Source organism: Leptidea sinapis, chromosome 30, assembly GCF_905404315.1.
Source record: "Leptidea sinapis chromosome 30, ilLepSina1.1, whole genome shotgun sequence".
Lineage (NCBI taxonomy): Eukaryota > Metazoa > Arthropoda > Insecta > Lepidoptera > Pieridae > Leptidea > Leptidea sinapis.
In genome coordinates, this window is record NC_066294.1 from 7,751,961 (window position 1) to 7,767,034 (window position 15,074).

General features: G+C 33.5%; 2 protein-coding genes across 4 annotated transcripts; one reads left to right on the forward strand and one right to left on the reverse strand.

Annotated features, from left to right (window-relative positions):
• Nucleotides 1-1,579: 1,579 nt before the first annotated feature.
• LOC126973945 (UDP-N-acetylglucosamine transporter) lies at nucleotides 1,580-7,829 on the forward strand. 3 transcript variants are annotated; one of them, XM_050821310.1, is made up of 6 exons: nucleotides 1,580-1,690; nucleotides 1,849-2,034; nucleotides 2,366-2,479; nucleotides 6,458-6,672; nucleotides 6,743-7,018; nucleotides 7,103-7,829. In XM_050821310.1, exons 2-6 carry the CDS (start codon nucleotides 1,869-1,871, stop codon nucleotides 7,466-7,468), a joined length of 1,137 nt encoding a protein of 378 aa, XP_050677267.1. In that variant the 5' UTR covers nucleotides 1,580-1,690; nucleotides 1,849-1,868; the 3' UTR covers nucleotides 7,469-7,829. The 3 variants fall into 3 exon arrangements, with proteins under 3 accessions (XP_050677267.1, XP_050677268.1, XP_050677269.1); XM_050821311.1 differs by having other exon boundaries at nucleotides 1,585-1,690; nucleotides 1,899-2,034; XM_050821312.1 differs by lacking the exon at nucleotides 1,580-1,690 and adding an exon at nucleotides 1,762-1,780 and having other exon boundaries at nucleotides 1,899-2,034.
• A 54-nt stretch (nucleotides 7,830-7,883) lies between these two features.
• On the reverse strand, nucleotides 7,884-9,750 carry LOC126973947 (39S ribosomal protein L22, mitochondrial). The gene is made up of 3 exons (XM_050821313.1): nucleotides 9,425-9,750; nucleotides 9,056-9,269; nucleotides 7,884-8,166 (listed from the first exon to the last, which is right to left on the reverse strand). Exons 1-3 carry the CDS (start codon nucleotides 9,611-9,613, stop codon nucleotides 7,946-7,948), a joined length of 624 nt encoding a protein of 207 aa, XP_050677270.1. The 5' UTR covers nucleotides 9,614-9,750; the 3' UTR covers nucleotides 7,884-7,945.
• Between the last annotated feature and the right edge of the window lie 5,324 nt (nucleotides 9,751-15,074).

The window sequence follows — 15,074 nt, forward strand, 5'->3', positions numbered from 1 at the left end:
TAGGCCTTCTGTATAAAAACCACTGGACAGGCTGTTCCATATGTTTGTTTTTTTTGTCCTATTTGAAGGGCCTCCCGTGAGCGTTCAAAGAACTAATTTTGACGTATAATATAAATGGCTGCGAAGGAACGTACAATACTCTAAAGTATTTTTGCCTTTTGAATTAATTTCGTTCATTTTACGTCTTATTTATACCTCAAGAATCAACTTTTTAGGTGCACATTTTTTTTGTAAATAGTTTCCCACCATCTATGTTGTCCACTTAGGTTGTCATCACTAGTTTTAATAGCGCAGACTATCACTACATGGCCAACAGCGCCAAAATGGCGAATATCAAACAGGCACAAAAGCACTTAACTGTGGTAACTATGTAATTCTATGAGTTTTTTTTTTGCTTTCGTAATTAGTGCATCTTCCCATAACACAAGACGGCATTTTAATGTTGTACCTATACCAAATTGTAAGCAATTCTATCAACAACAAACGCGCGTTTTCGTATCGAGAGAGCGACTACGACCAAAGGAACCAATTGACTCCATTTAGGCGATTGATTTTCGGCGCGCTAGTGACATAATATCTACCACTTTTAATATAACATCATTGACTAGTTACACAATTTTTTCTCCCTTAAATAATCATATATGACCAAAAACTTATTAATTAAATGTTATTGTTTTTAGACTTTTTCACAACGCACGACGGATTTTTTTAAATATACAGACGATGACAATTCTCATAATGGCCGACTTTCGGCCCGTAGTAGTGTAAGTGTGTGCGTTTGCATTTATACGATAATAGACTTGTTTTGGTGCTACAAAATAAGTAAGGTGACATGGAGTCCCTATTTTTTTAATAGTGAGTGCCCATAGCCTGTGCTATTGTTTTCATTCACATGTTCAAATTTAAATACTGTGCCATGACGTTTGTCAGTCAGATGAGATATAATGTGATGTTCATTATATTATATTAATAATACATTGGTCCAATTTATGTTGCCTGATGACTATCTTGCTCTACTTCTCCTGTGACCTGATCTCTAATAATTGAATGCCCAAACCACTTCCATTTATGTTTCTTGAGGGTGATATATACATTTTTGCTTTTGTATGACTTTATTCCAGAACGGCAGTGAATAATTTAGGTGCCAGTAGGTTACAGGATCACCCTGGTGGACACCTCCTCCCAACTTTATTTTTTTCCCTTCTCTCTCTATCTCCACGATCATACTATATCTTATTTATTTAAAAACCCTGTATAGAAATCTATAGCAAATTACGCTCAAGTTATTATTCATTATTGTGCTAAATTACCAGACAGTAGACACTGACACCATGTCCTATGAGACATTTGAGTATTGACTTTTTTTTTTATTTATCATATTACATATACCGATATAAAACTAGGTCAACTTAGCATCTAAGAAAACCACAAAGGTTAACAACTAATGCTAATAACACTTAATAATACGTCACAACTCACGATTTATTCTATAAATTAAATGAACAACAGCGAAAATTAAAGTTCTTAGTTACCAGATCATAAAATTCAAACAAAAAAAAAATAAATGCCAATGCCAACACGAAAATTCAAAATTGACTACGTCAACAAAACCATGTTGTTGGTGTTTACAGATTTATTTTTCTAATAAAAACAAAACTGTGTATTTTGCTGTGATAATATTATATTGCTTGTAAGTTATTCAGGTCTAAGTACTTAAAAACATAATTAGTTTCATTATTATCGACGTAAAAAATTGGTGTTGACATTTATAAAATTTCAAGTAATGATCATTTTATTTCTTAATAACAAAACTCCTCATGAATCTTTAAATATATTTTCATCCAATAGTGAAACCCGATTAAATTCATATGAAGCCTACAGATGATAATAATGTGCAGGATATCCGAGATTCTAAAGAAGAAATAGAGTTGGAGGAAGAAATTACTACACCGGAATCTCAACTAAACTCAGAAAACATGAACAGTGATTCAAAGAAGGATAAAAATTATCTTCCCAATAGAGAAGTAAAATATGGTATGTTTGTCTTGTACCTTTAAATGTAATGTATCTTAGGTTTCTAAGAAAATAATCAATATCAGCTTATTCTCATAAGTGATAATCCATGTAAAGATGTCTATCTTTTATTAATTCATTAATTGGTAATAATGATAAGGAAAAAAGAATTGTATGTAATCTTCTGTGTCATAGCTATCAGAAAGATATTACATAAATTTGGTTCAATTATTTTAGTGTTAATTTAATTTTTATAATTTTCTGTAGTTTATTTAGTTATTGTACATGCAAATGAAGAATAAATGTATTGGTTTATTTTGTATGCTTATGAAACTTATTTTAATGATTGCAGGGTATATTAAATATGTTAGCCTCATGATACTGACAGTTCAAAATGCAGCACTTGGCTTAAGTATGAGATATGCACGTACAAGAGATGTAGAAAATATGTTTTCATCACCTGCTGGTAATTACAATATTTAATACAATATCTAGGGCTAAATCACAATATAATATGTATTTTTATGTTATCAGTACTATTTAACATGCATGTGTCTTATTAAGCATCTTAACTTCTTTTGTAAGTGGAAGCTCTATTAAATTTCATTAATGTTATCATTTGATTAATACATTATAATTTTAAAAATAAGGGTACAACCAAGCCTACGGACAGCCACTGTTTGTGCTCTCCTAACAACCTTTATGCATATTTGCGTAGGGGTTAACTGATGATAAGTGATCACTACTACCCATACTCTCTTGTGACATCAGATGTATCCACAGGAGAGTGGTAAAATACAAGATGAACATTTTTAGTTTTGTCTACATGGAAGACAGTAAAAAGGAAATACATTGTATTGTGTTGTTCACTCATATTAAGGTTTTAGTGATTACATCAAAAAAATACTAAATTTAATAGTTAATATCCCTTAAAAGAGGAGGAAATACAAGAGTTGACAGCTTTGAAGAGAAGAAGTTGCCAGTGGCACACCAGGAACTGACAAGACAGAAGAGCAAAAGCTCAAAAAAAATTTAAAACTTATTATCAAAGAAAAGGAGGTTAGCACCTTGCAAGATAAATTAAGGGCTCTATCTACATATAAAGCAGAGTTATTATTTGTAAAATGACTGAATTTATAAATGAAAGCAGAATATTATTGACTTTGTAAATAATTTAATCTTTAAAAAGCCAATAGGACACACAACTCTAATACAATAAGCTGGTTATGAAATTGTCAAGTTTAGACAGTTGCCAACTATCTTACTTTTAAAACAAACTGAAACAGATCTTATGCACATTGCAGATAAATTAATAAAATCTTGAACAGTGACCACTGAGACCAATTCTGGAAAACCTCTTACAGAATCATCATATCATACAGGCCTTTTAATCTTTTCCCCATACTATTATAACTTTATGAGAAACTAGCTTACCTTAAGCTGGAAGGATGAAATGTGATTTCATCTCACCAATTCGGCTTTTGTGCACACCCAAGAAACGATAGAGCAAATAGTGGTACATATAAAAAGTGCTGGAAAGGAAGGAATACTGATCAGCTCTATTAATTGACACAGCAGGCATTTGACCGTGTATAGGTCAAGGGTCTTCTATATAAATTAAAGCCACACTCTCCCCAATACCTCAGTCTTTTCTGCAAGATCAAATTTTCCAGGTTAAATGTGAGGATTATCTCTCATCCATCTGCGAACTACAAGCTGGAGTGGCTCAAGGTTTGTTAAAGGGTGCAATCCTCTATACAATCTATACAGCTGACTTAACCCACATTAGAAGAAGAGATTAGTGCAACTTATGCAAATGACACTGCAGTCCTCTCTTGTTATAAAGATCAAAACATAGCATCCACAAAATTGCAAGAATGTCTGAATGAAATTGGATTATGGCTGGAGAAGTGAAGGACGAAAGAAATCCTAGCAAAATTGGTGCATAAAACATCTAAACTTAACAGAGAAGATTGCCCATCTGTCATGACACTTGACAGAATTATATTACCACAACACAAGACAGTCAAATACTCATGAATCATCAAGATTCACTTGGTGAGATCATGTGTAGAACAAAAATGAACAAGCTAACAAAAAGTTTCAATTAGCTCTTATGTAGATAATGAATGCTAAGTCTGGAAAATAAACTCTGTATACAAGACCGGTCTTAACATATGGTATACAATATACAAATATAAAATAGTGTTATTCTCCTGCGGTAACTAACCCCTCACAGGATGTGCACTTCTAAAATATGTAATTTACATCATATCTGATTAAAGCTGTGGGTCTAACATGTAACAATAGCGGCCTTTCAAATAAAAATGTTCTATAACACCTCCATTACAAGTATACTTTTTTTATACTTGGAATAAATTGAATTACTGTAACCGATTTTGATTGAGAAGTTGGACAAAGCCAGCTATGTTAAGCATAATCACAGAAACATGGAAGTCAGCCCTTGTACATCCAATCCCTAAAAAAGTTGATAGTGCGAGACCAGCTTCCTAATTTTATAACCTCCCTGCTTTCCAAATCTAGTATATATTAATATATCACTATATTAATCTTTCCAATTTCATTATAAAACGCCAGCTCTTTGTATGTCGGGGATCCGGAGCTATGTGAACGCTAGATCACTTGGTGTTGCGTAGAGATGTCGCTTCATTGTATGTTTTCTACTGCATTTATCACAGGGAGAAGAGCTCTGAAGAGCTGTTTGATCAGTTTTCTGCCGCCGAATTCCACCTTTGCATGACATGCCACAAATTAGGATATCATCCACCATCTCGATGTGGTTTTATTAATTTAAGGAGCTTTATTGTACGTACGAAAAAACTGTGAATGAGCGGTGAATTGTGCGGTGTTCCCAAGACCATGTACAACATGGCCTGGGTATCTTGAGAAATAGCGGGCACGCCTTAATTTCCCAACAACTAGTTTCGCTTCTCGAGAGGCCGCAACAGCATTAAACCCTACCGAATCGGAGATCAAGGTTGTTTAATTATCATTGGTACCGGAAAGCTGCGTGCTATCCCCTTCACTGTTCTTCTGCATATCAATAATATGCTGCAAATCAGCAATATTCATTGCTATGCAGACGACAGCACAGGGAATGCTTCCTTCACCGGCCATACTTGTGTCTGAAATTGGGGATGGGTCGACAAAAAATTCTCCAAGTCAACCCAACAAGTTTGTGCGTTCACCACTAAGAAGTCTCCCTTTGTCTTAATTCTCACTTCTGTGACTGTTACATCTTGCATCGGCATACTCGGCGTCGATATATTGAGCGACGTTCATCATCTCCGATCTTTAGCGTTGCGTTCATCTACCGCATTTATCACGGGTAGTACTCAGAGGGATTATTCGGGTTAATACCAGCGGCCGAATACCTCCACCGGTATACGTCAAAATGCAAAAACAATCCGCATTACGTTGACATCTGACGTTTTGCAAGAAATTTATTGCCTCGCTACTTTGTGGAATCAATAATTACCGGCTGCTCTTTTCCCGAACCGATACGACTTAGGGACCTTCAGGAACAAAGCATACTCCCACCTTAAAGACCACCATCGCCTCACTGTTCTCCATCACAAGACTTGTTTGCCCCGAAGATGCCAGGTTTTCGTTACGTTCTGGGACATCTGTATGCATTTGTATAAATATATGCATTCATTATAAAAATATATAAAGTTTAAGAAATTCAAATAAACCTACACTCATAGATGCATAATGCAATTTATTACTTTGTGAAAAAGCTTACTGTAGTACTAAAATCTAGATTTAAAGTATTTTCCTATTATCGTGCGCAAAGTTCAATTTTACGCATGCATTTGCGTTCACAAAGTACCACTGATCCACACGTTGACAAGCGGGAATGTATAAGAGTATACGAGCGATTCCAACGTGCATACGCGCGCGCCATCTCTGGCACTCTCTTGGCATTAACACGTGAGAGCGACACTGTCTCCCCGAGCCCGAGCGCTCTTGCTCGCGCCAGTTTGTTTACATCTGTCGTCTGGAATGGACCTGTCCGAACGTGCGTTCTGTGTTTTGTAAATACGGACAATGAACGTCAAAGTATCAGTCGTTTCGCATCATAATTGTAGTGGTCTAACTTTGCGCAACTTAATAGGAAAAGTAGTATACGATACTCATGCGCACGTAGGTCATCCCGCACGAGCGAAGCGCAAAGTTCGATTTTGCGCATGCGTTCGCAAAGTACCACTTTCCCACACGTCGACACGAGCGTGCGGGAATGTTTGAAAACAATTGTAGTGGTAGAACTTTGCGCAACTTAATAGTAAAAATAGTATACGATACTCGTGCGCACGTAGGTCATCCTGAACTCGCTCCGCTCGTGCGGGATGTAATGTACTATTCCACAATAACTTAGAAAATAGATCAAATAGAAATCATGTGTTTTTTTGTATTGTTTCAGCTGTTCTCATGGCAGAGGTTTTAAAACTAGGTATTTGTGTATGCTTAGTTATAAATGAGAATGGTAACATTGTAAAGGGTGGGAGAGTTATGTATCAAACTGTTATTTTGAATTTCAAGGATACATTACGTGTTTGTGTACCATCCTTCTTATACATTGTACAAAACAATTTGCTGTATGTCTCCTCATCAAACTTAGATGCAGCTACTTATCAGGTATAATTTTATGATTATTTATTTATTACCTACTCTTAAAATAAATTGAATTCCGTCTTTTATTGTTTAGGTAACATATCAACTTAAATTACTTACAACTGCCTTCTTCGCGGTGTTAGTGTTGAAAAGGAGGTTAAAGAGATGGCAATGGGGGGCTTTAGGATTGCTAGTCATTGGTGTTGCTTTTGTCCAACTTTCATCAACGGAAACATCTACCACAACTACATCAAGCAATTTGAAAAAACAGTCTAAACTACTTGGTTTTGGAGCGGCATTATCTGCTTGTTTTATTTCTGGCTTTGCTGGAATATACTTTGAAAAAGTTTTGAAGGAATCTGACATATCTGTGAGTAATCCTTTTTAATATTTATTTTCAATTATGCAAATAAAAGAAATTACAGTGTGTAATATTTATATGTTATTATTACAGGTATGGATGAGAAATGTTCAACTTAGTTTGCTGTCACTTCCATTTGGAACAGTGACCTATTTAATCAATAATAACTGGTCGTTCGAAAACATTCTTAAAGGATTTGATGGATTTGTTTGGTATCTAGTAGTGTTGCAAGCTGCAGGAGGATTAATAGTAGCTGTTGTTGTTAAATATGCAGACAACATTTTAAAAGGATTTGCAACATCTGTTGCCATTATTATTTCATGTGTGGCGTCCATGTATATATTTGACTTCCATTTAACTATACAATTTTCTATAGGCACTTGCTTTGTTATTGGATCAATATTTTTATATGGATATGTTCCAAAGAAAAAAGAAACTAGGACATCATTAAGTGTATGATTTTACATCAATTTTGTATGTAGAATATTATAGTATTGTAATTAATAGTAATATTTGCCATGTACTTACATATACAATATAGACATAAGTTAAGTTTTATATCATTTTAAATGTATTATGTATTTTAGTATCTTTACAGATTTCTTTTTAATCACAATTATATTTTTATAATAAAGTTTATTATTTTAGATATTTAAAAATATTTTTGATTTCGGAATGAAAAAATGAACATCAATAATTAAATGATGATGATGAAAACAGCATCACTAAGAGTATTGGCCTCAAGGTAAAAGTATTAAACTTAAAATATCTTTAACTTAGATTTTTATTCAGAGATTATGTCAATAAAACTAGAAACTTAGGTTGTAATTTCATTTAAAATTTAAGGAAGCCTTTTGTATGATCAAAACAAAAATTTACAACTTAAGAGTATATTCAACTATAATCAATATCTATAATTATTACATGTGTCTCGCTCTAGAATGAGTTGATAATCTTTCGTTTCCTCATCTGTTCCATCCACAAATCAAGTTGCTGTTGTGGTGGCAAGGGATTTTTTTTATAGTAATCCACTGGTGGTTTCCCTTCTTCAAGTCTTACAAAGTAGTGACAATACTGGTAGCGTACCTCCCCAAGTCTTCCCCTTGCATGTCTCCTGATACCCTTTATTACAGGACCTTTTCCAGAAAAGGATTCCGCTGAAATTTAATAGTATTTTATATAAGATATAAATAGTATTAATATGAGTAATGTGACTTATATAAACTCAATGATATAAATTTATTGATAAATTATGAGAAAAATTACACACAAAATCCCAGATTAATTATAATACTATCTCCCTTATTCATAATGGTCCGCTAACTTTAAACAGCCGCTTAGGAGTGTTTTTTCTCATTCTGACTTACGTCAATAGAAGAAAACAGAGTGAGAATTAGCAATGCTTTAAGTTAGCAGACTATTACGAATAATGGGGTTTATCTTTAAAATAATGCAGTATAAAGGAATGAAGAATGGTGATGACACAACAACATTGCTACTACATCATAAAAAGTTACATATCCTATAAATATGTCATGGAATCAATATGTTACCACACTCTACCAATATATAAAGTCACATTTGCTACAACTTAGTTGAACAGGCAGGATGTGTGTAAATAATAAGTGCCCTATATGTAGACACTATCACTGCTAGCCCAAGAAAGGTCTATTAAAGCTGTGTAGTACTAAAGGTGTCTAGATACTTTATACACTGTTGATATGATTAACAACATTTTAAAGCACATGTGTTGTGTTTTCACAGTAAATGTGTCATATATGCATACTTGTAGTGAAGTCAATTTCCAAGAAATTTAGTTACTGTTTAAAATGAAAATATTGGAATTTACAACTAAACTGTTTTCACCTATAGATTTGTTTCTCTATGGTCATGGTGGGTGATCATTTTTTGGAACAATTTCTTATAATTATCTCAAACTTACTGAATTTCAGACTTGTTACACTTTGGAACTCGGGTATTTATATAAATAGTCAGAATTTTCTCATATCAAACAGGCAACAGTTTCATTTCGTAATGTCAACTTACCAACCCATAAGTTGCTTTTAAACTCAACATGATGATCCTTGACAGCAAGTTCTTGAGCCTCAAGTATTGCCTCCTTAACAAATCCAGCACCTTTTTTATTGACAAAAGATAATTGTTTCACTGCTTCATCCACTGTCATACCTCTCACAAAACAAGCAATGTACCACAGCTTTTCGTGACTATATTTTAAATTTGTCTTTTGGTGGCACACAAACTGAAAGATCATTCACTATTACAGCCTGTACCAATTTTTAAACGACAAAATTTTTTCTTATAAAGATTATATTTATTGCAGAACATTTTTAACAATCTTGTTTCGTCATTGTAACACATTATTCAACTTTTATGGTTCAATGACGATATACATACCGCAGGTCGTGGTTCTTCTTGTGGGTCTTGTGGAGGATATATTTTTTTATTATAAGCAATAAATTTTTTAGGTAAATTGGATTTTGACCAAGCTGTTCTCGTTGTCGTTGTGTGGAAAGTTTGAACATTAAAAATAACTGGAGTTAGGTTACTTAAATCAAACAGAATTTTATTTAAACGGTTCAACATTTTATGAATTTATTAACTTAATTAACGACTACTCAAGAGCACGACGCGACGTCTTATTTTTATTAATTTGATATTTTTGTTGAGTTTACAATTACAATTTATTTACAGTACCTACCACCAAAGAGTATAATAATGTATAGGGTGCCTCACACTCAGTTCACTTCATATTACCAAAGAGAATGTTAAACACTACGTTCCTAAATAGTAAATACCTATTTTTTATGACCCGGTATCGGTAACTATTGTTAACTAAAGGTCGGAACGCATTACAGCGGCGCTGCGCTGCGCGTCGCTTCACGTCGCTAGATGGTACATATCGCACTACAACTGCAGTAAGCGGCAGCTCAAGAAAGTTAGCCCCCCAGATTTTTTTATTTTTTTTTATTACATCGTTACTTCGCCATTTGTTCTTGATTGTTCTCTATAAACATTTGTTTGTTCTCGTTTTTTTTTTTTTTTAATTTGCAATTCATTAAAATTGGTTAGGTTAGGTTATGTTAGAACAGTTAAAACAACGTACGAGCCGAGCGTAGCGTGCCGCGGCAGCGGCCGGCGAGTGCCAGAACCAAATAGTAGGCGTTTCCCCCCATTTTTAATTAATTGATTTTAAATAAACAACAAAAGAACAAACAATTATTTATAGCGAACAATTAAGAACAAACTACGAACTAACGATATGCGATATTGAAAATTCAAAAATAGAAAAAAATTTTTTTTTGGGTGGCTAAGTTTGATGAGCCGTAAGCGGCAGCTCGCGTCATTTCTATAGCACTTTGCGTGCGAGCAACATTACAAGATGAGCGATAGTGACGAAAATTTGGTCATTATTTCTTTACTGTGTGCAGAAGAAGAATTAATGAAAGACAAAAAATAAATTTCAAAGTTAAATAAACTTTATTCAATTAGGCTTCAACTAAGCGCTTTTGATTTGTCACTATAAAATTTTCTTTTAAATTACTAAATCTACCATTATGTTCGAAAAAAGAGCTCTTGAAAAGAACATACAAGAAATACAACGACCAATTTTTTCAATCAATAGAGTATTTTACAATGACTGTAATATACAGAATAAGTTTGAAAGGGTATGCATCCAATATATATGAATAAAATAATAATTAAATTAAACTAATAAAATTAATAATTAAATTATTTTTATTTAGTTATTAAATTATAAGACAATATTCTATAGACTTAACAGTATGCATAGTGAAGCGACGCGCCACCTGCTGTGTCGCACTGAGCGTCGCTGCGCGTCAAAATATTCTCTCGGAGGCAACTCTGCCGCGACGTGCAGTGCAGCGCCGCTCTGGTGCGACATGTTCAATACAAAATGGTTGAAATAATATTATGACGCGCAGTGCAGCGCTGCGCTGCGCCGCGCTAATGCGTTCCGGCCTTTAAGACTATTGTTGTTTAAAAATGTCTATGCTTTTCATTTCACAGTTCAGTACAAACTGTTTTCCATTACAGACACAGACTAATATGATGCTTAAGTACAGAGCACAATGCCGAATTGTGCTGATGCATAAATTGGAACGTGAATTAGAACTTTTGGGTTTTTCAATAATCCTGAGCTGCACTGCATTGTAATGGGCAGGGCTTATCAATTACCATCAGCTGAACGTCCTGCTCGTCTCGTCACTTATTGCATATAAAACAAAGTTAGCTATGTATATTTATATTCATTATTAATTTATTACTTTGGTTATTTTGCGTGATGCGTGTAGATTTTGAAAATATCATCTTTATTCTTTTAAATGTATATAATGTAAATTATTGTTTTGGTGTTATTAGTGGCATATAGGTCTTGCTACCAGGTCATAAATACGTACGTAATACATAATACATTCTACAGTGCGTTCACAGTTATTTTACCTCAAGCCGCTAGGTTAGCTAACCTGAGCATTATATTGCCATATTTAGCTTCTATGACTCCCTCAAACGACAAGTAAAATTTTACGGTATTGATGATATTTTTTTTCTTACAATATAATGATTTGAACGTAAAGTTTTTAATAAGATCTTTTGTTATCGGGACGGTTGAACGCATTTAAATTTATATTTGAAGTCATTACAGAAATTTAATTACCAATTTTTAATTTTTGTTATGTAAAGATTAATTTTCAATAATAATTACATCAGTGTGAAATATTTATTATTATAGTCTATTTTTCCTAACTTCCTAACAAATGTGGCGTACAGTGAACCAGCCCGTACCAAGAGATAATTCGTACAGATGGGGATCATCGTACGCATGAACGATTGAACTTAATGGTTTTTATGCAGTGAATGAATAGTATCGGGTAGAAGAATAGAAATAATACGACAAGTTATTTTAATAATTTTATTATTCGGATTTCGATGATAAAAATAGACCTATCTTATAATATTATTTATACCTATCTTATTATATTAATTTCCGTTCGCTTTGTTATTTAATGTAAGACTAGACCTTTATATATCTTTAAGAAAAAATGTGAGCCGTCACGGGACGCCTGGCAGATGTGAAACATCGACATTATTTTGTAAAAGTAATATGCAGAAAAGAACATATTGTGATAGGAACTAAATATGTCATAATGATAAAATAAAATATTACGATTTTTTTTCCAGATAACGATGACTATTTATTGAATAAACATTTATTTTCATTAAATACAGAAATTTACGAATTTATTTCAAATCGTGACTACTTAATTCGTTTAATCAGTGACTTCGGTAATAGTTATATTCGATGTTGCCTCTGAGGACGGTATTACTGTGACAAGGCGACGCGTCGCCACGGCATACGTCGCCACGCCAGAAATCGGTTTTACGTGCGGCTATAGATGTTTCACATCAATATGTGTAAGCTTATCAAAAGTATTTAACTAAAACCAAAGAATTACCAACCCGAGTTGCTACTTTGTATCTTAAAAGAGCACGTTTAGTGTATTAATTGTAAGCTGTCATTTGTTATTTTATTAGTTAGTTGCACAGTTATAACCACAATATATTCATCCGGATAATTATCTTAATCGTAAATAAAGTAATCTATTTGCGTTTTAGGCTACCTGTCATTCATAGCTATCAAACGTTTTTCACGATATTTCACTTTCTCACAAGAAACAGTGAAATAGTTTCGCACAGCATTCTTTCGTAGGTAGGTTATTTATTTATTTTTAATTTATTATTAATTTTCCATAATGTAGTACGACCTCCACGAAAATTTATATCAATTTTTAACTCTGCTAAGAGTTTCCCCAAAGTCGGTACGTCCTTTCTGACGGTGTACATATCAAGTATTTTATTTAGAAACTGCACACAGATCAAAAACATCCAAAAATTTTTTTTCTTAGATGCGTTTTTTTCTGGGCGTAGAAATTCAACTTCAACTGCAACTTCGCCTTCTTTAGTTATGGTGCTTACGGTTTTTTCAGATATTCCTGAAACAGGAAAAAAGTTTTATTTTATAAAGCCTATTTTATTTTAAATTTAACATAGCTATATTATATATTACCTAATCGTATCAAATGCTACCAAACGAAAATTGAAGTTCTGATTAAAAAAATAGAGGTCAGCTTGGCATTTATTTATTCAAATTAAAACCACTCAAGGCGACTTATACTAATTGATAATGATTACTCTATTAAATTATGAAATCATATAATATATTAAAAAGACAAATATAAAGGACATAGAACTTGTATATCAAATTGAAACAAATGATTGATTATATTACTATAAAAATAAAACATACAAAAAACATCACAAGATAGTTACTATACTCGCAAGAACAATAACAAACAGTCTAACATTTATGGTGAGAGAAAATCACAGTTGACGCGACAAAAATTATGTAGTTACTGATGGCGGTAACGCTAGGACATCAAGTTTCCACTAAAATTGGGAAAAATACTAAAGATGGGTAACCGTAATTTACATACCCGTCATGGCGGCAACGCGTTGACCAACATTTACAAATGGAATTAAAGGAGCATTCTTTTCTTTTTCTCTTTCACATATCACGCACCGATAGTATAATATTTCTTCTGCTAATTTGAATTCTTTTCGGCATGCTAACAGATGAAATATCACAAATATGAAAGAAAAACGCTAAGAACTTCACAGAACGAATCGACAGGAACACCAACATAAAGAAAACATATAATGTCTTCTGTCAGAGGTAAAATAACTGTGAACGGACTGTAGTTTTATTTCGTTATCCCTCGTTTACACCAGGAAACAAGTCAAAAACTTGTTTTATACAAAACTTGTAGAATACTTGTCAAAACATAATTATTTATTTTTAACATGTATTGCAATTGTCTGAAACATTCTTGCATTCACACTGTGTTGCCAACAAGTATAACACATTTGCGTTCACATATAGAGCTGCGACATGTTTGATACAGTCTGATACATTGACAGCGTTCACACCATCATAACACATACATGTTTTTAGAAAGTATTGTTAATTTTATTGATGTTTATGTATAATACTTATTAAAAACAAGTTTTATACTGTTTATAGAAACAAGCATAGGCTTGGTGGATAAAGTTTTAAACATTTACCGGACAGACTGTTTTTTGGTCAAAGACAAGCTTTATTAGCAATATTTATCTCTGCTTATATTAAGATATTCTATCGATACTTTTATAATCGTCTCGCATAATGCATTAAGTAACTACATTTTACCTTTGATATCCGATGCAAATACAAAGAAGAGTATTAGTCACCAGTAGCTAGAAATCTCAAATAAACAGCTAAGTAACAAAAAAAAGCGGGAACGCCTTCCATCAAGGCCGGCAACGCTCCTGTGATTCCTTTAATATTGCAAGAGAATGTTTGCGGCGGTGATCACGTATCACCAGGTGACCCGTGCGTACGCTCGGTTGTCTTCCTTTTCCATAAAAAAAATTGCTCTGCTTAGTGCTGCTGAGTGATGACATCTCGATACTGTCAGTTCTGCTAAGAAAATTACGGTGCAACTTTTCGAAGCAAATTCTCCAAATTTACTGGTCTCATTCTAACAAAATTTCTGAATCCACTTCTGTCCTCAATTTTTAAATCATGCAATAAGGAACGATATGCCTCTTCTTGCTGTCGTCTCCTCAAATGATTGGGACCAGTACTTGCGTGGTTTTCTTGAATTTCCTTCTTTCTGTATGATGTACAAGTATACTGCACTCATGAAGCAAAGTTCCGCAGTACTTTCTATTCTATTCTATTCTTCCTACTATGGCTCCTGTGGAAGGTATACCACAAGTTTGCCAATGTCACGTTAAGGTAGTACTTTCACTTTCTATTGTCTGTACCTGTAGTCAATTGTGTTGTCAAATTCATTAATTTCTGCACTGACATGTCTTAAACATATTTAGCTACAAGCCTACAACAAGTATAAAACATGAGATCATATACATGTAGAACTAATAGGTGACAAATAATTTCATCAGACAAGTTTCATACAAATATTGTTTA

What these genes read in the sequence shown, in the direction of transcription:
- LOC126973947 (XM_050821313.1), bottom strand. Translation starts at nt 9,613, where the DNA reads ATGTTGAACCGTTTAAATAAAATTCTGTTTGATTTAAGTAACCTAACT. An exon ending in AAGAAGAACCACGACCTGCG is followed by an intron (nt 9,270 to 9,424) that starts GTATGTATATCG and finishes ATGATCTTTCAG; the next exon opens with TTTGTGTGCCACCAAAAGAC. An exon ending in TAAAAGCAACTTATGGGTTG is followed by an intron (nt 8,167 to 9,055) that starts GTAAGTTGACAT and finishes ATTAAATTTCAG; the next exon opens with CGGAATCCTTTTCTGGAAAA.
- LOC126973945 (XM_050821310.1), top strand. Translation starts at nt 1,869, where the DNA reads ATGAAGCCTACAGATGATAATAATGTGCAGGATATCCGAGATTCTAAA. An exon ending in CAATAGAGAAGTAAAATATG is followed by an intron (nt 2,035 to 2,365) that starts GTATGTTTGTCT and finishes TAATGATTGCAG; the next exon opens with GGTATATTAAATATGTTAGC. An exon ending in TATGTTTTCATCACCTGCTG is followed by an intron (nt 2,480 to 6,457) that starts GTAATTACAATA and finishes GTATTGTTTCAG; the next exon opens with CTGTTCTCATGGCAGAGGTT.